Source organism: Hemicordylus capensis, chromosome 16 (assembly GCF_027244095.1).
Source record: "Hemicordylus capensis ecotype Gifberg chromosome 16, rHemCap1.1.pri, whole genome shotgun sequence".
In the NCBI taxonomy this organism is placed as follows: domain Eukaryota; kingdom Metazoa; phylum Chordata; class Lepidosauria; order Squamata; family Cordylidae; genus Hemicordylus; species Hemicordylus capensis.
Window position 1 is genome coordinate 2923264 of NC_069672.1, and position 27536 is coordinate 2950799.

Here is a 27536-nt window from a genome sequence, read left to right on the forward strand (position 1 = left end):
CATCTACATGTGTGCGCATGAACGCTAAGGCACCCTGCAGTGCCACATTTCTGAAGTGGGTGGGATGCCTCTTGTCTCCAGTGCACATGCATCTTATTGCACACACACACGAGCACTAAGGTGCCATGCAGTTCGCAGCCTGCTACTGCCACACTGCCGCTGGACGTCTCTTTCTAACCGTGGCGAACTGGAGGTCAGTTGTGTTCTTTTAGCATGTCTTTATCCCAACCTGCCAACCCCTCTTCTCAAAGTGGTTTACATAGAAAAAGCCAAATAATCAGAAAGAGGCTTCCCTGTCCCCAGAAGGCTCACTATCTAAAAGGAAACCCAAGGGAGACCCCAGCAACGGCCACGGGAGTGATGCGATGCTGGGGCTGGGGACGGCCAGTTGCTCTCCCCCAATAAACAGAAGAGAATCGCCACTTTTTAAAATGTCTCTTTGCTCCTGGATGTTGTAGCTGATTCCTGCATGGAGCAGGGAGACTGGACTAGAATCCAACGCTACGATTCTGCGGCTCACATTCTGTGAAAGAGCATGTCAGTCTCATAACATTGTGCTTCTGCAATTGGCACAAGTGGCATTACACAAGAGTAAGCCCATTCATTCCAATTATTCCATCCCCTTTCAGGGCAGCTGTTTTCCCCAGGAGGAAGGCTCTCATTGCTGCCAATACAGAAGCAAGGGGAGAGAATCGATCCAGACTGGGACCCTTATGAAAAGGACCCGCATGCCATGGTCCCAATCCCCTTTGTGCGGCTCCTGTTTAGGGGAAAATGGATCTGAGAGGTGTCAGATCTAAGGGCATGCCTCACATAACACCAGGCTACATAAAGGTTGGATGGCAACTCCCATCATCCCCAACTGCTGGTCACTGTGGCAGGGGGTGATGCGAGTTGTAGTCGAACCACAGCTGGAGGACTGAAGATGTGCAGCCTTCGTAATATGCAGCTTGCCCCTATAATGAAGAGGAAGGTATAAAATGATCTCATTTTTGCCTCTCCCTCCATCCCCTCCCTCTTCCTCTCCTCCCACCCCCTGCCCCAACACCAAACAAACATTCAAACAACAGAAATCTTGCCCGGAGGAACCATTACATTAGCTCTGCAATGATGAATATTGGGCTGCTGCTATTTTATGTGCTGGTTTTTTCCTAATAATTTTCATCAGGGGGTTGTTCCCCAGAAACAGTGGGGGGCAGGCTCAGAATCTCTCTCTATATATTTCTCTAAGGCGTACCCGTGGCTAATCCCATGTGTGGTAGCTCTCGCGAGAGTTCAGGGAGCTGCCGGATAGGCTAGCCATGGAAGGGGTGGGAGAGGGGGAAATGGCGGCAGCGGTGCCTGAAGAAAACTGCGGCGGGGGGGGGGGGAGGCGGCTAGAGGCACAGATACACTGTGCCCGACTCAGCTAGTTACCTTTAATAAGCTAGGGAAACTCCACCACAGCAACTCATAGGAAGCTGCTATATACTGAGTCAGACTCTTGATCCATCTCACTCAGCATTGTCTACACAGACTGGCAGCAGCTTCTCCAAGGTTGCAGGCAGGAATCTCTCTCAGCCCGATCTTGCAGATGCTGCCAGGGAGAGAACTTGGAACCTTCTGCATGCAAGCAGGCAGGTGCTCTTCCCAGAGCGGCCCTGTCCCCTAAAGCAGAGCTGCTCAACTTCAGCCCTCCTGCAGATGTTGGCCTACAACTCCCATAATTCCTGGCTATTGGCCACTGTGGCTGGGGATTATGGGAGCTGTAGTCCAAAAACATCGGGGGGGGGCAAAGTTGAGCAGGCCTGCCCTAAGGGGATTCTCTTACCGGGCTCACATGTAGTCTCCCATTCAAATGGAAACCAGGGTGGACCCTGCTTAGCAAAGGGGACTATTCACACTTGCTCCTGCAAGGCAAATGCTTTCCCCCTGAGCTCGGATATCTTACAGTGCTCACATGTAGAGGTCATTCCCACAATCACAAATGGTGGTTCCAGAGGCGTAACTATAGGGGGGGCAGGGGGGGCACGTGCCCCGGGCGCCATCTTTTCTGGTCACGTGGGGGGCGCCGCCATGACCAATTTTTTTTTAAAAAAAATAATAATAATTTTTTGTTAATACAAATGTTTCCTGCTCAGTGCAGCAGCGCTGCAGCAGTCAAGGGAGCATGTCGGTGCCCCCTTCCCCACGAGCGGTCCCTTCCGCACTGCCTGCGCCCCCCCCATTGCTTTGCTGGCGCCTGGCGGCCAGTCAGTGGCCTGGCTTGGCAGCGGCGGCGGGCGCTTGTGATGAAAAACCTAATTATAATGTGGTATGTTAGGGGGGCGGCGGGGGGGGGGGGCTCCATTTCAGTGCTTGCCCCGGGCACCGTTTTCCTTAGTTACGCCTCTGGGTGGTTCTATCATTTCTATCTGACAGAATTGATAATGAAGACAATTAAGTGGTGGATAACTTCTGCCTTTGAGCATCGACCATCCACAGTCAAGGATCCAGCCGTCAAGAAATACGCTGCAGACTAGCACTTGGTAGGGGTGCAATGAAGGCCTCGGAAACGATATTTAGATGCCGTGACGTGTCTACACCTACAGAGATTAGAATCATTTGGACAATGGATTTCCCCCCCCCATGACAATCTATGGATTGAAAGCTGGACTTTGAAGAAGCAAGAGAGAAAAAGCATTGACGCTTTGGAACTTTGGTGCTGGAGAAGACCTTTGAGGAGACCATGGACAGCCAGGAAAACAAACCAACGGATCCTAGAACAAATCAATCCAGAATTTTCACTCGAGACACAAATGACCAGGCTCAAACTCTCATACTTTGGACACATTATGCGAAGACCCAGCTCCCTTGAGAAGTCCATAATGCTGGGGAAAGTGGAAGGAAAGAGAAGAAGAGGACAACCAGCAACAAGGTGGATGGACTCGATGACGACAGCAATGGATGCACCCCTGAGAGACCTTCAAGGCCAAGTGGAAGACGGATCATCCTGGAGGGAATCTATCTATGTGCTCGCTCAGAGTCAACATCAACTTGATGGCACTTAATCAACCAAAAATCACCCTGGTTCGGAGCTGTGTGTCCTCCCAAGTTTCAGTTGTGTGGCAGCAAGGCAGGGGGGAAACCTGGGTAGATTTCCCTCCTACCTTGCTCTTCTACCCAGGTTTTCACCTCACTTCCACGCAACCAAAACCGGGGAGCACACACAGCTCCCAAACCCAGGTAGAGCACAGTTTTTGGTCGTGTGAATGACCTCAGGGTTTAAGAGGGCTTAAACCAATGGCTTTGCTGGAGGCTCCTGTGCATGGGTCACATCTGTAGCTGGTGGGGGAGGCTAGTGGGGACTGCCCCCACCCCGCTCACACTCCCGTAAAGCTTCATCTCCCTCCCCAATTTGTTAACAAGCAACTATAAATGCAGCAAACCATGATCTCCACAAACTGTCTCCCCCCCACCCACCCGCCCACGTTTCTTTGGTGCCCCTTCCTGAAATTTTAGACTAGATACAGGCTACATATTTGTGGTGTGGTGTGTGTGTGTGTGTGTGTGTGTGTGTGTGTGTGTGTGTTTAGACTGTGAGTCCTTTGGGGACAGGGAAACATCTGCTGTTTTCGTCTGTAAACAGCTTTGAGACCTTTTGGGTGAAAAGCCGAATATAAACATTTGTAAAAATAATATGGTGATGGAGAAAAACTCTGCCCACTCATAGGAAACTGCCACATACAGTTGGGGTGGGAAGTGGACCGTGTGTGCCTGCAGATTCCCGACCGGATCCAAAAATTAGGACTGGGCATCAACAAGCCCCTTTTCAAAGCTGCATCCCCCACGATCGGGGGGGGGGGGGCTTGAGAGATGAAACCTGTCATCCCCACCAAATGCCTGGACTGGCAGGATTTCAGCGCTTCCTGAAAGGGACACATCCCCTGCTGGATCCGTGCCAGATCAGTGCCGGCGTCTCTGCTTGTGCCCTGCTGGACTCCATCTCAACCCAGCCTGAGCTGAACCACATGTGAGCGTTGCAGTTCCTTGCCCTTTAACACCAAGGTCTGATTCAGACAAAAAGGCTGTTTTAGCATTGTGATGTGCACACTGCCGCCACCGGTGAGACCAACCACCAAGACACAGGTCACGAGGAAATGCTGCTTCAGTCTCAGAGCAATCTTGGCTCCCACTCTGTGAAGACATCTTCTTCACAAGAACAGTCTCCGAAAACCATTTCAATAAAAGGGGATGAGGGCGCAGGCGAGGACCACAAATGCAAACATAAGAACATCGGAAGCTGCCATATACCGAGTCAGACCACTGGTCCATCTAGCTCAGCATTGTCTTCACAGACTGGCAGCAGCTTCTGCAAGGTTGCAGGCAGGAATCTCTCTCAGTCCTCTTTTGGAGATGCTGCCAGGGAGGGAACTTGGAACCTTCTGAATGCAAGCAGGCAGGTGCTCCTCCCAGAGCAGCCCCGAAGGGATATCTTACGGTGCTCACACATGTAGTCTCCCATTCAAACACATACCAGGGAGGACCCTGCTTAGCAAAGGGGACAATCCATGCTTGCTGCCACAACACCAGCTCTCCTCCCACCACATCTTTTCTGCTACCCCATGGCCATCATGATATCAGGGATTTTAAAATATTTTAAAATACGATCTGTCGGTACTGCTGATGATGGGTGCATGGTCCTGTGGGTGGTGTGCATCTGTTGGGCTGGCGTTTTCAAGAGTTTTATATCCAGTCTTGTCTGTCTAAATTTCTTATTTATGTCAGAGGCCCTTTCTCAAAGACTGTTAGCCTTCCCAGTTGCAATAGGTGCCTGGCTTCTTTTTGCCATCTGCACTCCCCAAATCAAGCAAAGGAAGGGAAATGGCCAACACTTCTGTGCACAAGCTTCCGAAAATGCTAATTCCCCTTTCTAATCCAAGATGCAGGGACTACACAGGAACAAGCATCAGAAGCCGGTGTAGACCATTCCACAGCAGTCATTTTTTTTAAAAAAATAATGTGTTACATAACAGTTCCACCCCAGTGCTCTTAAAGAAGGAGCCCAATTAGCTCTTGCATCCCTGTGAGATGATTTGTTGATCTGCGAGAGGACAGGGAAATACTTTGCATGCTGTAAAGGGCCATGAAAACCAATCATAATCACAACAGACCAGAGAGCTACTTTTAAGTGTCCGCAATTCTACGCACAGTCTCTGTGAGTGGCCGGAAGGCGCTGGCAGCCGTGCCGGTTGATGGTCTCACCCAGCGTGAGTCCAACCGAGCCAGCACGGTCAAGAAAGGCAAATGTGACTAACAGGGCTGGGCTGGGAGGGTGCCAAAGGTCATCCAGACCACCCCTTTATAGCACAGGAGTTTCCTTATCTTAGCGAACCTTGTCCCCTTACTCAGAGGAGGGTTTCGACGTGCCACAAGCAGAAAACAGGAGCAGACAAGCAAGCCCATCCCACAAAGGTCTCGAGGGAATCCTTTAAAACAAAACAGGTCCCCAATTGGCAATCAGGACTGCAATAACTCAGCGGTCGAGGCTAGTTTGCACATGCAGATAACAATCCCAGGTCCTTTTACACGGATCTCAGGTGGCAAATCTGGAAAAGAGCTGGTCTTGCAGTAAAGTGTGCTGTCAAGTCGATTCTGACTCCTGGTGCCCACAGAGCCCTGTGGGTGTCTTTGGTAGAATACAGGAGGGGTTGACCATGGCCTCCTCCCGCGCAGCATGAGATGATGATGCCTTTCAGCATCTTCCTATATCGCTGCTGCCCGATATAGTACCAGCAGAGATTCAAACCGGCAACCTTCTGCTTGTTCGCCAAGCATTTCCCCACTGCGCCACTTAAGGTGACTGGTCTTGCAGTAGCCAGCATGAATTGTGCCCTTTGTGAAGCAGGTTCTGCCTTGGTTTGCATTTGGATGGGTGACTACATATGAGTGCTGTAAGATATTCCTCTTAGTGGATGGGGCCCCGTAGCTCAGTGGGAAAGCATCTGCTTGCACGAAGAAGGTCGCAGGTTCAGTCCCCGGCCGCATCTCCAGGTACGGCTGAGCAAGACTCCTGCCAGAAACCTTGGAGAGCTGCTGCCAGCCAGTGTGGACAATACTAAGCTAGCTGGACCAAAGGTCTGACTCTGGCGTAGGGCCACTGCTAAGCAGAGCAGGTTTGATGGCGTTAACTGTTTAACTCCGGATGAGGCAGATCCTTATCACTCATCTCCAGGCATGGCAATTCATGGCAAGATTCAGAGAATGGGGAGAAACACCCACAATTATACACATCTTCAAGGGAGGCTTCCATTTCTTGCGGAGGGGGGCGGGATTCAAGGGAGTCTACTGCTCCCAGCAATGTCCTAAGAATGCTAAGATGCGAGGGCGTCCGTCTACACTGTCAAGACCAGCTCCGGTAATATTTAGGAGTTGTTGACAAGCATCATTTTCTGCGCAGCTCAGCAAGCTGCTTGGGGAAGCTCATCTTTTTCTCTCCTCCGGCTCCACCAGAGAGAAACCTGCACTTGGCCACCCAGGGCAGGAATAGCACCCATGCTTATTAAGCATCCCCCCACACACACACTTTGATGCCCCTGGCAGAGAGTCAGTGCAAGCTAGCTTGCTGCTGTGGCTGTAGCCATCCGGTTATCCCCTTGACTTTAAGGAGTCCTTTCCTGCGCCTGGTCCACATTTGCTTCTGTTTCTTTGCAGAATGACGGGCCGTTGCGAAGGTTTCCAGTGCGAGGTGGAAAGCTGTCTATAAGCCCGGCTGCCTGCCCTCTTTCTCCCCAAACCAGGCGTCTGCTGCATCCCAGTGGAGACACACACGAAGAGCAATCCAGTTCCCACAATTCCCCCCCCCCACCCCCCTTGACAGAGAGATCAGATATTCGAGGGACAGGCAAGCGCTTTCGCCTTAAGAGCCATCAAACTGACCGCAAGGTTGCAAGACCTTGGCAACATCATCCACACACTTGGAGAAAAACGCAATCTGTGCACCAGATCAGAGGCCAAGGAGGTTGTTCACCACCTCGCCTCCCACTGCACACTGGTTAGGATCGGGAGGGCTGTCGACGCCATCCTAAAATTGCAGGATGGCACAGGACGGAATGCTAGGACTGAAAAACAACCACAACAAATCAATGTAACTTGCTAGGTTTCTTCCTCTGCCCAGGTTTCCAACTCACACAGACATATGTAAAGAGCAGGCACATGTTTCAGGGTGTGTGTAACTTGGGGGTTCGGTTCACATGAAGGTCTCCATACAGATCCATTCGCCAAGTCCTAGTACATAGGAACATAGGAAGCTGCCATATACTGAGTCAGGCCCTTGGTCTATCTAGCTCAGTATTGTCTTCACAGACTGGCAGCGGCTTCTCCAAGGCTGCAGGCAGGAGTCTCGCTCAGCCCTATCTTGGAGATGCTGCCAGGGAGGGAACTGGGAACCTAGAAGCTCTTCCCAGAGCAGCTCCATCCCCTCAGGGGAATATCTTCCAGTGCTCACACATCAAGTCTCCCATTTATATGCAACCAGGGTGGACCCTGCTTAGCTAAGGGGACAAGTCATGCTTGCTACCACCAGACCAGCTCTACACACATACTGTGTGTGTGTGTGTGTGTGTGTGTGTGTGTGTGTGTGTGTTGCTGCAGCACTCCAAGCCCCACCAATCTTTCCTGTCTGCTATGGCCAGCTAGAGTCTCCTCTTTCTCTCTCTCCTCCAACATCTACTTTCTCAGCATAGGCAACACAGGAAGCTGCCTGCCATATACTGAGTCAGACCTTGGTCCACCTAGCTCAGGGCTGTCTACCCAGACTGGCAGTGGCTTCGCCAAGGCTGCAGGCAGGAGTCTCTCTCAGCCCTCTCTTAGAGGTGCTGCTGCCAGGGAGGGGGCTTGGACGCTTCCGCATTCTTCCACCGAGTCCCCTAAGGGGAAGATCTGGCAGGGCTCACGCATGTCGTCTCCCATCCAAATGCAAGCCAGAGAAGGCCCCGCTTAGCAAAGGGGGGTGGCTAATGCTTGCTACACGACCAGATGTAGGCAGGATCCCGTGGGCACTTGCTCGGGCGTAAGTCCCACGCGACTCTCAAGGAAACTGCCTCCACTGGGGCTCTCTCGGAGCCTCATGCCAGGTTGGAGTCATGTGTGAAATGCGCTCTCCCAGGGAGGGAGGCTTGACCCACATCTGGGCACACATCTGCCCGGACTGCATCACACACACACACACACACACACACACACACACACGGGTTTGGGGAAGGGGGCTGTTCAGACGTCGGTAGGCCAGACCTCAAATATCTAGCCGCAGCGGGATGGCTTGCTCTGAACCGTCCTGAAGGTCTCTCCTTGCTCTCCAATCCTGCCTGAATCCGACCCTCCAGAAGCAACCAAGACCACAGAAAGGTCCAGGGGCATTGCTGGCCAAGGACCCCCCCCCTCCCCACCACCCCACAGGGAAGCCGGCCCTGCCTGGGTGCCCGTCCCCTCCAGAAGTTAAGAGGAAGGTCATCTTCATCCTCCAGCCCCCAAGTTTGCTCCCAGAGAGAGCCTTCAACCCATCACCCATCCGGGGAGCTGGACAGCCCTTCCAGCCCCCCATGCCCCCCCCCACTCCGCCAAGGCACACCGGCTTTCTCCACCAGGACGCATTTATGTCACCCCCCCACTCCCTCCTCCTTCTCTTTCTCTCCCCCCCCCCCCGCCCCACGGCCGTGCGGATTGCTTACCTGGTACCCAAAAACCGATGTATCCACATTGTCACGTCTCGGACCCCAGAAAGGCGGCGTGGGGCGGCGGGGGGGGGGATCAGATCTTCACAGCCCCAGCCATCTGTGCCACCGGGGGTGCAGGGGGGAGGGAGGAAGAGGAGGAGGAGAGGAGTCCTTCAGTTTGGATGGGGGGGGTGTAATTAAGAAAGGAGGGGAGGCAAGAGTTTGCCAAAAAGAAAAAGAAGCCGAAGAAGGGCGAGGGTCCCTCTTGCAGCCCCTGCTGGGGGGGGGCGCCTATTCCCCCCACTGCATGGCGCCAGCCCCCAAAGTGGGTCTCCAAGTTTGCCGGCGGATTAGAAGGCGTTGGGGGGGGCGGGGAGGGATGGAGGCTGCGGGCGCGTGGGGGGGGCAGCTCTTCTGAGCCCACCCCCGGCTGGGGGGGCACTCTAAGCCGGGCCCCCCCAGAGAGAGAGCCCGAGAGCCATGGCGGGCAGCTTGGGGGGCGACCCCTCCGAGGAGGCTGCGGGGAGGGGGGGGAGAGGGAGGGTGGCGGCTGCCGGACGGTGCTCAGCCCTCCGGATGCATCCGCTCCAGCCCCCGCAGCATCCAGGCAGCGTGGAGCGGTCGCCGGCGCTCCTCAGCCCCGCTCAGCCGCCGCCGCCGCCGCCGCCTCCCAGCTGCTGGCTCGCTCGCTCGCTCGGGCTCCGCCGCCGCCGCCTGGCCCAGCCCCGCCTGACGTCAGCCCGGAGCGAGAGGGGGGCGCACCCCGTTATCAGCGGGCACCCCCTGCTGGCCACGATGCCGCGCAGGACCCGGGAGGGCGCGCGGGCGGGGGGGTGGGTGCCTGCCGGAGGGGGCCGGGGCGAGGGGAGGGGGAGGAGAAGCGAAGGAGAGCCGCCCTGCCGGACCCGACCCCAGAAGGCAAGGCTCGGGTAGACTGCCTCTACGCCTGGAGGCTCCGCGCGCGCGGAAGGGCTGGAATTAGGAAGCGGGGACGGCAGTGAGGCCGAGGGGGTGGTGAGCCTGCGCATGGGGCGGAGCGAAGGGGAGCCCTGCCGGGCCCGACCCCAGAAGGCAGCGCTGGTAGACTGCCTCTTCGCCGGGAGGCTCCGCGGAGGGGCCGTTATTAGGAAGCAGGGACGGCAGTGAGGAAGGGTGGTGATGAGCCTGCCTGCGCAAGGGGAGAAGCGAAGGGGAGCCCTGCCGGACCCGACCCAAGAAGGGAGTGGGACCTCTCTGGTAGCCTGCCTCTAACCATGGAGGCTCCGTGCAAGGGCTGTGATTAACGAAGGAGAAGCAGGGAAGGCAGGGAGGAAGGGCGATGCGCGTGCGAAGAAGCAGAAGCGTGGCCCCGACCCAAGCTGCGTCCGGTAGAGTGCTGCTGAGGAGGGGAGGGGTGTTAGCGGGGAATTGGGGACCAGGGGACATATGATGATGCAGCAGAAGGAAGGAAGGGCAGTGGAGTGGAGTGGTTATCCTGCGCAGAAGGATAATTCTGAATAGGAGCCCTGCCGGAGCTGAGCCAGGACACAGCTGGAAGACTGCCCCTGAAGCTGGAGGTTCCATGGAGGAGTAGGTGGCACGGAACTGGGAGCAAGGAAGGGCTGATGCAGAGGAATGGAGGGAGGGCTTGGATTTTTATGGGGGTGTGTGTGTGTGTGTGTGATGGTTTTTATTATTTAACTGCTTTTAAAGTTTTAAATGTGATTTTTATGTAGTTTTACTGTGTTTTAACTTTTGTAAACTGCCTTGGGATGTCTTATGAAAAGCAGTATAAAAATTGAACAAATAAATGAAAAAAAAAGAGTTCAGAGAAGCGAAGAAGGGCCCTGGAGCCAACCAAGCGACATCTGGTAGGCTGCCTTTGAACATGGGGGTTCCACTGTGCAACCACAGCTGCTGAGAAAGGGATGACAGCAGGGATTTGGGGCCAGAGTGGTGCTGAAGAATGAAGAGAAGGCAGTGGGGAGGATTGTCTAGTGTGTGCAGAAGCTGGATCCAAGCCAAGGGACCGCCTGGTAGGCTGCCTCTAAACCTGGAGGTTCTGCTGAGCTACCAAGGCTGCTGATACAGCCACCAGGAGTAATTTATCAAATCCATTCTAAGAGCTCTCCTGTGCCCTGGAAAAGACCAAAGGGGTGGACAAAATCCAGGGTGCTTTTTTCAGCAGTGAACAGACACTTCCAAGAAGGCAAAAGCCCTCTGCTGTTTGACTTCAGCATCTGGTCTTGTGGGAGCAAGCATGAATTGACCCCTTTGCTAAGCAGGGTCCACCCTGGTTTGCACTTGAATGGGAGACTAAATGTGTGAGCACTGCAAGAGATTCCCCCTCAGGGGATGGGGCCCTAGCTCAGTGGAAGAGCCCCTGCCTGCTTGCCTGCAGAAGGTCCCAGGTCCCCTCCCTGGCAGCATCTCCAAGATCGGGCTGAGAGAGAACTGCCTGCCTGCAACCTTGGAGAAGCCGCTGCCAGTCTGTGAAGACAATGCTGAGCTAGATAGACCAATGGTCTGACTCAGTAGAAGGCAGCTTCCTCTGTTCCTATTCAGAGGTAAATGCCTCCACTTGGGAGATTCAACTTTGGGTAGCAGCCATTCATACACCCATTTGTCCAATCACACACACTTCCCCCTCCCTCTCCCCCCCCATATATTGGCAGTGAATTCCATGTGCTAATTATGTGTGAAAGGATGGATAGGACTTTTTGCAAACATTACATTGAGTAAAACTGTTGACTGCAGCCAAGAGAAACTTTGTTATGTTTTAGATGCATTACTCTGACATAGAATCATAGTGGTGAAAGGCACCCTTGAGGTCTTCTAGTCCAACCCCACCCCCCTCCCTGGTCGCTCAGTGCAGGAAACTGCTACAGATTCCTTGACAGATGGGTGCCCAGCCTCTTTTCAAAAAGGAGTCCCTGCCACTGTACAAGAGACTCTTCCACTGTGAAACAGCATTTACAGTTGGGAAAGATTTCCTAGTGTCTAGCCTGAATCGGCTTCCTTGTCATTCCAACCGACCGGTTCTAGTTCTGCGGTCAGGAGCAACAGGAGACAAAGCCTTAAGACGGCTCTCATCTTCCCACACTGTCTTCTCAGTCTCCGGGCTGAACATACGTAGCGCCTGCAACCATCCCTCATCAGAGTTGATTTCCAGCGCCCTCCGGAACCAGCCCTTCTATGAAACCAACATCCTTTTTCAAAGGCAGGGCCCAGATTTGGACACAGTATTCCAAGTGCGGCCGGACCAGCACACCATCAAGTGAAACAACTTATTTCTCATGATCTAGAAACTATGCTTCTCTTAATTAATTAATTAATTAATTAATTAAACAAACAAACACATTTGTATACTGCCCAAAACACAAGTCTCTGGGCGGTTTACAACAAAACAATCAAAACAACTGCTAAAAAGATTAAAACATTTCAACAGTTCAGATTTAAAATGTTAAAACTATTAAAAACACAAAGAAAACTATTAAAAACGCAATCAATGCAGCTTAAGATTGCATTGGCCTTTTTAGCCGCTGCATCACACAGCTGGCTCCTGTACAGCACGTTGTCCTAGGTCCCTTTTACATGTAGAGCCACCTGGCTGGGTCTCCCTCAGTCTGCTTTGTTCATTTGATTTTCCTTACCCAGATTCAGGACTTTCCATTTGTCTCCGTTGAACTTCGTCTTGTTGGTCTGGCTCGATGTTTGAGTCGGATTTAATCTTAATTCTGTCTTCTAAGATCGTAACTACAAAACACACAAAACCAGCTTCATGTCAGCTGCAGAGTTGATAAAAGCATCCCCTCTACTCCCTCCTCCAAGTCATTTATGGAAGTGTTGACCCAAGGCACATCTGGTAGATTGTATATCGTAGGGAATTGGAAGCAGGGAAGGCAGTGAGGAAGAGTGGCTAGCGTGCATGGAAGCAAAAGAGAGCCCTGCTTGGATCTGACCCAAGTAGGCATCTGGTAGACTCCCTTGGAACACTCTGGTAGACTCCCTCTGGAGAGGGAGGCTCCGTGGAGGGGCTGTTTGTAGGGAATTGGACGGAAGCAGGGAAGGAAGTGAGGAAGAGTGGTTAGCATGCCCAAGAAGTGAAAGTGAGCCCTGCTGGATCTGACCCAAGGCACATCTGGGAGACATGGGTCAGGAGGACGCAGGACAGAGCCCTCCTGTGATGCTCCACATGATACCTCCCTCCAGGAGGACCTGGGGCCATTAATTCAACCAGCCTTGAATCCACCTCCGGTCGCTCATTTTGCCTGCATTGTCCCAATCTTTCAAGAAGGCTTTTGTGGGAGACTCTCTCCCAAATGCTTTTCTGAAATCAAGTTACACAATGTTTACTGCATCCCCCTGATCTACTACAAGTCTCTCTGTTGGAAAAGGAGAGGAGGTTACTCTGGCATGAGTTACTCTTGCCCGATCTATGCTGGCTTCGACTAATCACCAGATTCTCTTCTAAGTCCTCACAGACAAACTGCTTAATAATCTGATCTCGGATCTTGCCAGATATCGAGTCAAACTGATCGGTCTGTACTAGAATCCTGGCTCCCCCCTCCTCCCCCTTTGTGAAGATTGGGCTGACTTTTCCCAATCTCTAGCCTTCTGTTACTTAACCTTGATGTGTGAGCACTGCAAGATATTCCCCTCAGGGGATGGAGCCGCTCTGGGAAGAGCAGAAGGTTCCCAGTTCTCTCCCTGGCAGCATCTCCAAGAGAGGGCTGAGAGAGATTCCTGCCTGCATCCTTGGAGAAGCCGCTGCCAGTCTGTGAAGACAATACTGAGCTAGATAGACCGATGGTCTGACTCAGTATATGGCAGCTGCCTAGGTTCCTATGTTCCTAACCTTGTCTCCAGGAGTTCTCAGTGATTACAGACAATGGGATCTGGGATCACCTCTGTGTGCACCTTCAGTAGGGATATACGGTAATCCATCTGGGTGCTTTCCAGATTACACACTACAACAGTGTCACTACTGTCCACGAAGTGTGCTTCCAAACTGTCTGTGTTTGGACATCACCTTCCCTGTGCTGTCAGCAAGATGCCGTTCACCTTTCCGGTGCCTTCTTTCAGATGTTCGCTTTGCATTTTAGCCCCACAACGTTGCATGTGCGTCGCAAATAAACAGCTGTATTTCCCCGTTGTAGGAGGGTTGCGCAAGCTATTTACATTCTCAAAACGACCCTCCAAGCTGAACGGCGTATAATCTGGAAAGCACCCTGGAGTCTGAAAACTCATTTAAGGTAGCAAGTCAAACATGGGAGGCTGCCTTCTACTGAGTCAGACCCTTGGTCCACCAAGCTCAGTATTGTCCACCCAGACTGGCAGCAGCTTCTCCAAGGTTGCAGGCAGGAGTCTCTCTCAGTCCTATCTTGGAGACGCCGCCAGGGAGGGAACCTGGAACCTTCTGCATGAAGGTGCTCTTCCCAGAGAGGCCCCATCCTCTGAGGTTAATATCTGGCAGGGCTCACACTCGTAGTCTCCCATTCAAATGCAAACCGGGGTGGATCCTGCTTAGCAAAGATGGTAATGCATGCTTGCTAGGGAGCAAGAGGTTGCTGGTTCGAATCCCTGCTGGTATGTATCCCAGACTATGGGGAAACACCTATATCGGGCAGCAGCAATATAGGAAGGTGCTGAAAGGCGTCATGTCATACTGTGAGGGAGGAGGTAATGGGAAACCCTTCCTGGATTCTACCAAAGACAACCACAGGGCTCTGTGGGCACCAGGAGTCGAAATCGACTTGACGGCACACTTTATATTTTACTTTAAGGTGGTGGGAGGGAGTCGATAGTAGGCTGTGAAGCTGAGGATCTTGTTAAGGATTCCAGAGTGTGGAGAAATCAAGTGTAGAAATTTAAGGATGGTCATCATATGGTCAGAGCAAGAGAGCTTGGGTGGCTTTTAAAAGGGGCTGGGACAAATTCATGGAGGGCAGGTCTATTAATGGCTACTAGTCTGGTGGCTGTGGGCCACCTCCAGCCTCAGAGGCAAGGATCCTCTGAATCCAAGTTGCAGGGGAGTCACAGCAGGAGAGAGGGCAGGCCCCTCACTTCTTGCCTGTGGGCTTCTCGGAGGCATCTGGTGGGCCACTGTGCGAAACAGGATGCTGGACTAGATGGGCTTCCTTGGGCCTGATCCAGCAGGGCTGTTCGGATGTTCTTGAGAGGTAAATGATGTGGGTGCCCAGGTTTCAACCGTGTGCGGTGGGGTGGATGAGGGGGCAGACCTTTCAGGATTATGGCGTGGCGGAAAAGCCTAAGAGCCTATAGGGCTTGAAGAAAGGAGATTCATCAGCTAGAAGTTGTTGAGGAGGAGAATGGGGCTTGTGGTAGCCAGCATGAATTGTCCCCTTTGCTAAGCAGGGTCTGCCTTGGTTTGCATTTGGAGGGGAGACTGCATGTGAGCGCTGGGAGATATTCCCCTGAGGGGACGGAGTCACGCAACAGTGGGAAATCATCTGCACATCTGCATGCAGAAGGGTCCCAGGTTCCCTCCCTGGCAGCCTCTCCAGGTAGGGCTTGGGAGACATTCCTGCCTGTAACCTTGGGGAAGACGCTGCCGGTCCGTGCCAACAATGCTGAGTTTGCTGGACCCATGGTCTGACTCGGTATGCAGCAGCTTCCTCTGTAGGTATTTCCGCTCCGTTGCCGGCTGAGGAACATGTTATGTGCAGTCTTCCAAGAGCAAAAAGAAATTGGGATTGGGCTGAAGAACGAAGTTTCCATGGCAACGGGGAGGAAAATGTTCTCACCCTAGAGGAAGAGGAGGTAGCAAGGGGCAGGGGCAGTCTATGTGGGAGACAGCCGTGGTGGGGGTCATGCTTGGGAGGGGCCTGAACTGCCCCCCCTCCTTTACAACCCAGAGAGACATCGGCAGGCTGGTGCTTGAATCAGGACGAAGGTGTTGCATTCAAGAGATTCGTCACCGCTCTTAAGGGAATGTGTTTAAATAGAAATGCCAAACAGCTTGCGTTGGAAGGGTGTCGAAAATGCAGCTGGGGCTGGGCTGAGGAGACCCCATCTGCTGTCTACCTTAACTCACTCTAGTCATGAAAATTCGGTTACATCTAAAACAAGAGTTCTCCCCCCCAAAAAAAATTGCCCCCAGATGTTGGACCACAACTCCCATGATCCCCTGTCCATTCTGGCAGTGGATTATGGGAGTTGTAGTCCGACATCATCTGGGACCCAGTGTTTGGGAACCCCTGCTTTAGAACATATAATTGTGCTGTACTTCACATAAAATATCTTGTTATCATGCTTACAACAGCAGAGATGGAAGGGCCCCATCCTGTCCATTTCTTGGGCCTCTCCTTTCCTCAGCAACTCCGGGTTCCGCTCCTGAATTCCAGTTTAGCTTAGAAAATAAATCTGGAATTGGAGCATGCAACAGTTTCTGTTCCGTTGGCTCAGTATTGTCTGATCCCCTCTCGATGGGATTGATGTGTGTCGGCATAATGGTAAACCACTGAAAAATGTAATCATCTATGTGTTCACAGCAAGTCCTGGGGAAATTGCATTTCCCAGGATTCCCGGTGCTACCTCAAACTACCTGAGAAAAGGGCAACATAGTGGAGAACTTTCCTTACAAAGAAAGGCTAACAACTGGGGCTTATTCATTTAGAAAACGAAGGCAGGGCATGACTGAAGGTTATAAAATTACTCAAAGGGTGGAGGAAGTAGAGAACAGAAAAGAAGGGTCCTCCCTTTCTCGAAACACAAAAAACCATCCCTTGACTGACTGAGAGGAAGATTCAGGATGGGCAAAAGGAAAGACTTCTTCACAAATCGCATCATGGATCTATGGAACTCACTGCCACAAGATGTGGCAGTGGCCACTGGTTTAGATGACGATAGACTACCTCCACGATCAGGGGCAGGATGCCTCTGAAGACCAGTTGCAGGGGAGCAACGGCAGGAGAGGGGGCACGCCCATCTCCTGCGGGTGGGCTTCCAAGAGGCATCTGTGTGGCTACGGTGGGAAACAGGGTGTTGAATTGGTTTGGCCTGATCTGGCGGGGCTCTTTTGCCTTTGAGCCTGGGACCATCCGCATGCATTGAGCAAAAGCCACATCCACCTGGCATACCAAATATGGCCACCACCACCCCCCTGGGTTGCCAACTTTACAACTGGCATCTGCAGCTGTGTCTTCAATGGCAGGTTAATGTGCAGAGGCTTGCCCTCCAAGGTTTCATGGAGGAGGATGGGCCCCTTTTCTACACAACGAGGGAGAGAAATGCTAGAGGGCCTACCTTGCATGCAGAAAGTCAAGGTCCTGTGTCCAATTGCTTTCTCCCCCCCCCCCCCAGCGATCCTTCTCTACTGCCAGCCCCCAGGCCCTCCTCCTCCTCCCCCCAGCCGTGGGCCCTCGGAGCCTGGCCACGCCAACTCACCTTCCACGTCGTCCTTGAACAGCTCCTCCGTGCCAAACTTCAGGATGTCGTCCAGCTCCTGCTTGGTCATGGATCCAGACTCGGAGCCCAGGCCGGGCCGCACCACCAGGTGGGTCAGCATCATCTTCCGCTTGGCCACCTGGGTGATGCGCTCCTCGACGGAGGCCCTCGTGACGAAGCGGTAGATCATCACCTTCTTGTTCTGGCCAATCCGGTGGGCTCTGCTGAATGCCTGGGAGGGAAATGCAGCGCTTCAGGACACAGGGGAGCTGGTCTGGCGGTAGCGAGCGTGAGTTGTCCCCTTTGCTAAGCAGGGTCTGCCCTGGTTTGTATTTGGATGGGTGACATGTGTTTGCTGCAAGATATTCGCCTTAGGGGAAGGGGACGTAGCTCAGTGGAAGAGCGTCTGCTTTGCATGCAGAAGGCCCCAGGTTCAGTCCCTGGCAGCATCTCCAGGTAGGACTGGGAGAGACGCCTGCCTAGAACCTTAGAGAGCTGCTGCCTGTCAGAGTCCGCAATACTGAGCTAGATGGATCAATGGTCTGACTCGGTATATGGCAGCTTCCTATATTCCTATTTTCATAGCAAAGATCCCTGTCTGATCCCCAACCCTCCCCCCCCCCGCCGCCCCGCCGATTCACACTTTGCAGGAGTCTTCTTCCTACTGTACGTTTAACTGCTTGTAACACTTTACTCTTGGAAAAACCTCCCAAATATTTCAACAGAATATCTGCAACTCCTACTCAGCTCTATGCTTCACTTCTGCTGGAAGGAGGTCCCTTAAGTGGGACCCAAATAGGGGATAAAAATATTTTAAACAAAGAAGTAAAATTGATGGCCTGGGTGATGGGCCATTTATCACAAAACAGGAAAAGGAAGCCATGCCCTGGAGTATCTAATGTGCTCATATACTTGCACTAGAGTAATGTTGCCTCTCAGACCCACGCGGAGATTTCACTTAAAGAGCCAACTTTCCCCAAAATATAAAATTGGCATAACGTTTTTCCAGAGATAGGAACAGATGGACTTTCTCACTGCGTACCTCTTTAGCCTAGTTTTCTTAAGGAAAGTATGCTTATGAGATGACCCTCACAAGTGTGTGTGAGTGTGTGTATGCTTGTCCCTATCAACTTTGCAATAACTTCTCCCATACAGGGTTGCTGTAGCAGTTTCTTGCATGGAGGAGCGGGTGCACAGGGGTGTGTGTGTGTGTTCCCGGAGGTTCCCCTTTCCCCTGGCAGCCTCCATTCAGTCCCAAATAGCCCAGTCCGGAGGATTTCAGAACCGGAGGGGTCTACTCGTGAGCTAAATGGGCCGTCGCCCAGAATTTGGCCACCCTCTCCTCCATGGCAGTGGCCATTTGGGAAGCTGCCGATTCCCAATGGGCCTCTGCCTGGCCAGGTCACACACAAAGGCAGGATACCTCTAAAAACCAGTCGCAGGGGAGCAAGAGCCTTACCTAGGGGTGTCATGGCCGAGACCTCTGAGTCAGAGGAGGAGCGGGAGGACTCGGGTGGGAGAGTAAGCTCAGAGGCACAGCAGCAGGATTTGGCTGGGAGAACAGACTCCGGAGCTGAGGTGGGACGGCAACAGGCGGGAATCTGGACAGCTGGCAGAGAGGAGGGCTGAGGAGACTAATCAGGAGGAAGCTGGAATTTCACCTGTGTTAAGAAGGCGTCTCAAGCGAAAGGCTCAGTGGGAGACTCACAGCTGCAAGATCTCACAGGAGAGGGAATAGATAATGCTGAGTCAGGGGAAGCCTGATTGGCTGCCGCTTATCTTGAGCCCTATATTAAGCAGACGCTGTTCTTGGGACAGATTACTATCAGCAACACTGCCTATTGCAGACAGTGTCCATACTTAAGAATTATTGATTTGATTTGATTTGATTTATATACCGCCCTTCCAAAAATGGCTCAGGGCAGTTTACAATTAAAACAAACTTGTAAAACAACGAAAAGCTAAAACAAATTAAAAGCAATAAGGCAATTAACAATTAGCTAATTAGTAGCTAATTCAATGCTAACACTTTATAGAGCCCCTGAATTGTATATCTCCTCCCAGATTGGGAGCTGAGCTGTGTTTGGAGTTGTAATTGTTGAATAAGCTGCCCTTTTATTTTAATCTATTTCACTAGTATTTTACTAGCATTTTCAGTGACTCTGTGCTGAGCAGGACCCCATAGAATGCTGATTATCCCCTCTTTTAAATTTGTTCTGATTTTATACTGCTTTTTGACTGAAACAAAGTGTTTGGCTGAGTCCTTTTTAGCTTACATGCATTTTATCTATTCTGTTTGTGTTTTATATCAAGTTTTAAAATTTTGTATTTTTAGATTCCCTCCCCCTCAGTCTTAATGCTACATCAATTTTAATCTCCGTAATACTGCAACACTTTCTTTATATTGCATTTACTGTATAGTATTACTGTTTTACAACTTGTGCTGGTCAACAACCGTAATAAAGATTATTATTATTAATTAACAATTTAAAAACATTTTAAAACAAGAATTAAACATTGTCCCCAGACCCCAGCTCAAGAAGACACGTAGACTTAAAATGGATGAAAAGGGCCACAACTTTATTAACTATTACACAGGCATGGCAGACTGGAACACCAGGTGATTAATCACCCTTAGAGAACAGTGCGGGCCAATAGAAGTCTGAAGTCCTACCCATCACCCTACTGGGCGACACACCTTGGCTCGGGAATGGACAGGTACGCCCCACCCAATTCCGTCAAAGCCAAACACCCCCCCCCCTTCTGTAAGAGAGGATCTGGATACTTCTAGGCATTCGTCCACCCCGGACCGCGAAATTTAGCCTTTCTTGTTTCAGCCTGTCCTTGTTCCGTTCATTCCTTGTCCCGTTATTTTCAGTTATTACTCCGTTATCGTAGAGGGGGGTACCTAGTTTAGTTTCAAGGGGCTTTATTTTGTTTATGTGACTTTTCTTTGTGAGTCATTTTTTCGCTTTCCTTCGTGCAGCTGGGCTGCGATTCTTATCTCTAGACTTTCGGTTTGACTCACAGAAGTAGAGCTGAAGGGGTTGTAAATCCTGTCGGGTCAGCCGAGCCGACAGATTCACGACAATGGGGTCCTCAGAGGCCCGGGTCGGCCAATGTGGGGAACAGGATTCTGGATTGGATGGGCCTGGTGGGGGAGGGGAGCAGATATAAGCTCATTAGGTCGAAGGTTCAAAATTACCTAGTTGCACCGAGAAGAGAATCTGCCTGCTTGCATGCAGAAGGTCCCAAGTTCCCTCCCTGGCAACATCTCCAAGATAGGGCTGGGAGAGATTCCTGCCTGCAACCTTGGAGACGCCGCTGCCAGTCTGTGAAGGCAATGCTGAGCTAGATAGACCTATGGTCTGACTCAGTATACGGCAGCTTCCTATGTTCCTAGAGGAACCAAGGGTTTATGTGTTGAATAGTTCTGCTAGACAAAACTCTCCCCCACTGAGCCAGTGCTGGTTAGAGGATCAGATTCTCAGAGAGAGAGAGCGAACAAAGGAGCCGTCAAACTGCTCAGGACCAATCTTGTCATTTTCCTGGCATCTTGGATGTATAATTTTAAAACCGCGATTGAAATGAGAGGAACAGCCCTCCCCACTCAATCCCCCACTGGATTGCACTGGTGAGAGCGTGGCTCATTTTCACCAGGAACGTGTGCTATCTGGCGCATGGCACCGCTATAATCAGGGCCGCGTTGCCCCGATATCCTCATGTACAGGCAGAAATCATGTAGGTTGCTGGGCAGTGAACTGCCCTTGTCCACACAGCCCCTCCCCCCCCACAAATTTCGGAATTAACTGATAAGGAGTTGCACACTCCACCGCCTGTGGTGCCAACACAGCGGGTTGCCTTCTCGAATCTTGTCTCCCTTTTTAAAAAAGCAAAATAAAGCTACAACCCGCCCCCCCCCAAAAAAACACCCCACCCCCCAAAAAACCCTTTAAGATATTCACTTTCCAAGCTTGATTGCCTCCAATGCAAGGGATGCTCTTGAAATTGTGCTCATTCAGATTTCAGCACTGTTTGATTCGGACCCCGGAGACCCAAGTCCAAATCTCTATTCAGCCAGGAAATGTACTGGGCGACCCTGGGCCAGTCACTTCTCTTTCTTCCTAACCTACCTCACAGGGTTGTTGTGAGGATAAACATGACCATGGATACTGCTCTGAGCTCCTTGGAGGAAGAATGAGATATCAATGTAAAAAAATAAGTGAAGTAAGTAGGCAGCTTTGGGTCTGACACCAAATTATTATGGATGGTGAAAACCTTCATGTTCAGGCACAATATACCACTGATGTTGTGGGCATAAAACTCAGGAAGGCTCTTTCCTCCATTCTCTACTTGTGGACTTCCGGGAGGCATCTGGGAAGCAGGAGAGAGACTCCTGCCTGCAACCTTGGAGAAAAATAAACGGGGTGCATGCACAACAAACCAGAAAACCAAAAATAACATGCACACTGCTAATAATAAAAAAAGAGAACTGATGTAAAACTGCAAAATAAAGTTGTTCCCATTAACAAAAGTACACGTCCCATCTGTCTGCTGAATGCCGTTGCTGTATTGAAACCCATGTAAAATGTGACAAACACAGTAACATGTAACAACCTAAGTGAACCAGCTTGTAGAGACCTGATCAACAGAATTGATAAATGGTTGTATATAACACGGAAATACAAAAAACAATGACAAATTCTGTAAACAAACTAACATGTACTACAACGTTTACAATATGCACAAATAAACCTCAAAATTGCAAAGAAACAAATCCTGTAAGAAGCTTACATGTATAGATACTGTTGCCTCTGTTTGCAAAAGTAAACCTTTGGATTGCAGAAAATAAATCCTTTAGAACTCCTGCCTGCAACCTGGGAGAAGCCGCTGCCAGTCTGTGTAGACAATACTGAGCTAGATGGGCCAAGGGTCTGACTCAGTAGAAAGCAGCTTCCCCCCCCCCCCCACCCCACCCCACCCCACCCCACCCCGCTCTCTCGCTGGCAGCTTCCTATGTTCTTACGTTCCAGGATGCGGGACCTTTGGTCCGATAAAGGAGGGCCTCACACTCAGCTGCCACTCATCAGAGTAATCCATTAATCAAGTGCAGAGAGTTCCACAAAGTGAGTTTGTGCCTGCGAACCCACACGGACAAACCAGGAGCTAAAGAGAGTTACTGTCGTGCCAGACTAGCTCACTGCCTCTTGGCATCATTATTTATGTATGTAGCACTCCACAAAACCCCATAAGCAACACATAGGCCTCTGCCCCAAAGCACTTACAATCCATAATTTAATTTTATGTATGTATGTATGTATTGTTAAGTTTGTACCCCGGCCTTTCATTAAGAAAACCCCAAGGTGGCTGATAGGATTTAGAGCCCAGCTCCTAGGGTAGTAGCTTGCACTACGGTGAAACGGTTTCCCGCTGATTCCCTTGGGAAAGGGAGAGACCAGCAATCAGCCAGCTCAGAAGACGGCCGTTCTCATCCTCGGCTCCAAAGCCGGTTTCACACCCCAGCTCTCCCAGCGGGAGCCGAGCCGCGGCGGGCTTCCTCAGCGGGTGAGCGGCTCGAGGCCCTTGGGGGCTCCCAGACGGAGAGCCTGCAGCTGGCCCCCTTCCTGCCCCCCCACCCCGTTCTCTGGGGCTTCCTGGTCCGTTGATCCGTTTTCGAAGAGGAGAGCTGGTCTCGTGGGGGCGAGCAGGAATTGCCCCCTTTGCTAAGCAGGGTCAGCCTTGGCTTGCATTTGAATGGGAGACTACCCATGGGCACCATAAGAGAGTCGTAGCTCAGGGGGAAGAGCAGCTGCATGGTTGCATGCAGAAGGGCCCCGGTCCACTCCCTGGCATCATAGGAAGCTGCCATATACCGAGTCAGACCATCGGTCTATCTAGCTCAGTATGGTCTTCACAGACTGACAGCGGCTTCTGCAAGGCTGCTGGCAGGAATCTCTCTCAGCCCTATTTTATCTACATTTTATTTATTTTACATTTTATATCCCGCTCTTCCTCCAAGGAGCCCAGAGTGGTGTACTACATACTTCAGTTTCTCCTCACAACAACCCTGTGAAGTAGGCTAGGCTGAGAGAGAAGTGACTGGCCCAGAGTCACCAAGTTAGTTTCATGGCTGAATGGGGATTTGAACTCGGGTCTCCCCAGTCCTAGTCCAGAACTCTAACCACTACACCACGCTGGCTCTCAAGATGGCTCTTCTGCTCTTCCCAGAGTGGCCCCATCCCTTAAGGGGAATATCTTCCAGTGCTCACACTTCTGGTCTCCCATTCATATGCAAACCAGGGCAGACCCTGCTTAGTAAAGGGGACAAGTCAGGCTGGCTACCACAAGACTAGCTCTCCTCTCCATCAGTCCATTTAGCTCAGGATTGTTTACCCAGACTGGCAGCGGCTTCTCCCAGCTTGCAGGCAGGAATCTCTCTCTCAGCCCTCTCTTGGAGATGCTGCCAGGGAGGGAACCTGGAACCTGCTGCTAACTGAGGAGAGAGGCACCTTTTTAAAAGTGGTGGTTCTCTGCAATTCCCAGAGCAGCTCCATCCCCTGAAGGAAATATCTTACCGTGTTCACACATCTAGTCTCCCATCCATATGCAACCAGGGTGGACTCTGCTTAGCTAAGGGGACAAGCCATGCTTGCTACCACCAGACCAGCTCTCCTCTCCGAGGTTTCAGGCCGGGAGAGACTCCTGCCTAAAGCTTTGAAGAGCTGCTGCCAGTCAGTGTAGACAATGCTGAGCTAGATGGACCAAGGGACTGACTCAGTGCCAGTCAGCTTCCTATGTTGCTATATACTCCGTATTTTGGAGATGGAGGTCTAGCTCAGTGGTAGTAGAGCATTTAGTTAAATTCAGAAGGAGACTCCTACCTGAAACCTTGGAGAAGTCGCTGCCAGTCTGTGCAGGCAATATGGAGCTAGATGGACCGATAGTCTGACTCGATATAAATGAGGCAGCTTTCTATGTTCTTTTTAGAGGGTGTTGCTACATGTCCCCGCCCCCCATCCCCAAGATTCTCTTCTCCTTCTTTGAGGAGAGATCACTGAAAAATTATAGGGACCTTGTAATATTTGGTTTTACATTCTGCGATTCTCTGATCCCAAGCTGGAGTAATGTATACAGCAATTTTCTCTCTAACTCCAGCTAATATTTGTCTTCAATATGACATTGACCAAAAGAGTGATCCCTTCACATATACTGAAAGAAAGAAAGAAAGAAGAAGAAAGAAAGAAAGAAAGAAAGAAAGAAAGAAAGAAAGAAAGAAAGAAAGAAAGAAAGATCAGACAGCCAGACCTATCAATGGCAGGAGGTAAACCCAGAACAGTGATTCATGCAGAGATTCCATGGATTCCAGATAATTCTCCCAAGCTTTAGCACTGGGAATGAATGACAGACCTAATGATTTGCAGTCTTGGGAGCGTTGCCTGCTTTTAGTGAAGGCTGATTAGAAAGAGGTAACCCCAGAGCATTGACTCATGCAGAGATGCAGTGGGCAGCCTCCTCTGAAGCCAAGCCGTAATTCCCGCAGCAGCAATGAGATCTGATTCAGAGACATGGCAGAATTACCTTCTCATAGAAAGGCTGACGGAAACTAGGTCAGGCCAGAACAGTGACACTCAGAAGAAGCCCTCCCTCATATGTGGAGGAATACTTTGGACTCAGCAGAGCTTCTCAATTACTTGGTTAATTAATATCTAGTGTTTGATTTCCAGCAGGGTTTACTGATAATCTGAGAAATGTTCTGCAGCTAGCTTAGGAACATAGGAAGCTGCCTTATAATGAGTCAGACCATTGGTCTATCTAGCTCAGTATTGTCTTCACAGACTGGCAGCAGCTTCTCCAAGGTTACAGGCAGGAATCTCTCTCAGCCCTCTCTTGGAGATGCTGCCAGGGAGGGAACTTGAAACCTAGATGCTCTTCCCTAGATGTTCTTCTCCATCCCCTAAAGGGAATCTCTCCCAGTGCTCACACTTCTAGTCTCCCATTCAGATGCAACCAGGGCGGACCCTGCTTAGCTAAGGGGACAAGTCATGCTTGCTACCACAAGACCAGCTCTCCTCTCTAAAAAAAAATCCTACTATCTCTCCCATTAGTCCATCTAGCTCAGTGTTGTTTACACAAACTAGAAGCAACTTCTCCCAAAATTTCTCCCAGTCTTATCTTGGAGATGCCTGGGAGGGAACTTGGAACATCCTGCATGTAAGATGTTCTTCCCCCGAGCTGTGGCCACGTCCCTTAAAGGGAAGATCTTGCTGGGCTCACACATGTAGTCTCCCATTCAAATCCAGGCCAGGATGGACCCTGCTTAGAAAAGGGGACAATTCATGCTTGTTTCCACAAGACCATGAAGCTATTCATATGACCAGGAGAAACTGGATTAGGGGAGCCTAGCCCAATTTCTCCTGCAGCTCCTGGCAGCAAACCACCTAAAGTGCCCCTCTCTTCTTAAACGAGGTGAGCAGAGCTAAGCCCGCTCTTCCCGCGAGACCGACAGAAGCTCTTCTCACGGATCGCGCGAAGAGCTTCCATATCTCACTTGGCAACCTTGGAACATTTCTTGGCTCTCTATCTCCAATCAGACTGGAGATGGGGCATGTGCAGAGAGCATCTCTCTGAGCATGTGCAGAGAGCATCTCTTTCAGTGCTCACAAAACCTCATAGGTGGCAAATGGACGCCTGGAGCCTTCTGTACAGGGCCTCTCCCTGACTCATGGCCTCCTCGTGAGAAATGCAACTTGAAATTACCACCCCACACAGCCTGAAGGAGCCCACATCTGCCCAAGAGAGAGTCGAGTTTCTTTGGGGAGTGTCTTCCCCCTCCCGCCATGAATAAGCAACCCTGTTCTGTGCCACTGTGTCACTCCCCCTCCATAACCTTTTGTTTCCCCCCAATGAATGTGGGTGCTCAGAAAAAGTCGCCAGCCGCGCTTTGCAACCCGGAGATCATGCCCTTGACGGAAGCATCTGCTAATTCGCCGTGGGCGGAAGGGAAGATGCTGTCCTGGAGACGGTTACCAAGGAGGCTCTTAGGACTGCCTCAGCCATAGCAAGAGGCAAGGATTAACCATTCCCTTCCCAACCTGGGTGAAATTCACCATCATCTGGAAGTCCTCTGGATGGGAGGGTTCCTTCCCAGAGGAACATAGGAAGTGGCTTTACACTGAGTCCATCGAGCTCAGGATTGTCTTCCCGGACCGGCAGTGGCTTCTCCAAGGTTGCAGGCAGGAATCTCTCTCAGCCCTCTCTTGGAGATGTCTGGGGGGCGGTGTGCGTGTGTGACCATGGAACCTTCTGCTAAGTGAGCAAAGAGGCACTTTTAAAACGTGGTGATTCTCTTATATTGAGCAGCCGGGGGAGCCGAGAACAGGCCCTATCCATCCCCTGCACAGCATCCCTCCGGTGGCTGTTGCTGGTGTCTATCTTGAGAGAGAGAGAGAGAGAGAGGGTCAAGGATCCATCTTGTTTATTTATTCATTTTGTTATTTCTCTATGTAAACCACTTTTGAAATTTTGTTGAAAAGCAGTATGTAAATATTTGTTGTTGTAGTCCTGCATGCAAGCAGGCAGCAGCCCCATACCCTAATGGGAATCTCTGACAGCACTCAGACATGTAGTCCCCCATCCAAATGCAAACCAGGGCAGACCCTGCTTAGCAAGGAGACAATTCATGCTCACTACAAGACCAGCTCTCCTTCCTTCCTTCCTTTTTCCCTCCCTCTCCTTCCCTTCCTTCATCATCCTTCTGATTTCTTCTGCCCTCCATTCCACTCTCCCGGAATTTGAACTCTTTGGAGAATTTCAAAAATCAGTTCTGGAACTGAAGCGTGCTCAGTGGTGGAACATCTGCTTGGCATGCAGATGGACCCCACTCCAATCCCTGGTAGCATCTCCAGGTAGGGATGGGAAAGACCCCTGCCTGCAACCTTGGAGAGCTGCTGCCAGTCAGTGTAGCTGATACTAAGATAGCTGGACCAATGGTCTGACTCAGTATATGGCAGCTAAGCTTACTATGCTTTTATGGGGATGGGGCTGCTGTTCAGTTGCGGAGCATCTGCTTTGAATACAGAAGATCCCAGGTTCAACCCCTGGCAGCATCTCCAGTTAGGGCTGGGAGAGACTCCTGCCTGCAACCCTGGAGAGCCACTGACAGTCACAGACAATCCTTACTGAACTAGATGGGCCAATAATCTTCCTAAGTCCCTTTTTTAAACCCCTCTGCATTAATCAAGTGAATATGTGCATTGGTAAAGCACTACAAAAAAGCAATTTGATAATACATATGGTTGCATCCAGACACTTTTAATGCAGTGTTTTACCAGTGTGCATATGCACCCTTATACACAGGTGATAATTTAAAAGAGAGAGAGAGAAGCACAATAAAACCAAATGTACAGTCACATCAAGTCTGCTTATTCTTGGGAGGGTGGGGTTTGCATGGGTGCATCAGTAATATGGAAGGTGGGG

General features: G+C 51.1%; 1 protein-coding gene across 4 annotated transcripts in view; it reads right to left on the bottom strand.

The window, feature by feature from the left end:
• The window catches only part of AJAP1 (adherens junctions associated protein 1), a 233696-nt gene that overhangs the window by 148479 nt on the left and 57681 nt on the right, over nucleotides 1-27536 (bottom strand). For 3 of the 4 annotated variants that reach the window (XM_053280912.1, XM_053280913.1, XM_053280911.1), the window contains exons 3-4: nucleotides 17061-17292; nucleotides 12305-12407 (exon numbers count right to left, since the gene is read on the bottom strand). In XM_053280912.1, the coding sequence (XP_053136887.1) occupies nucleotides 12305-12407; nucleotides 17061-17292 (335 nt within the window). Of the gene's footprint in view, nucleotides 1-12304; nucleotides 12408-17060; nucleotides 17293-18519; nucleotides 18692-27536 lie in introns of those variants that run through there. The other variant, XM_053280914.1, reaches the window with a different exon arrangement.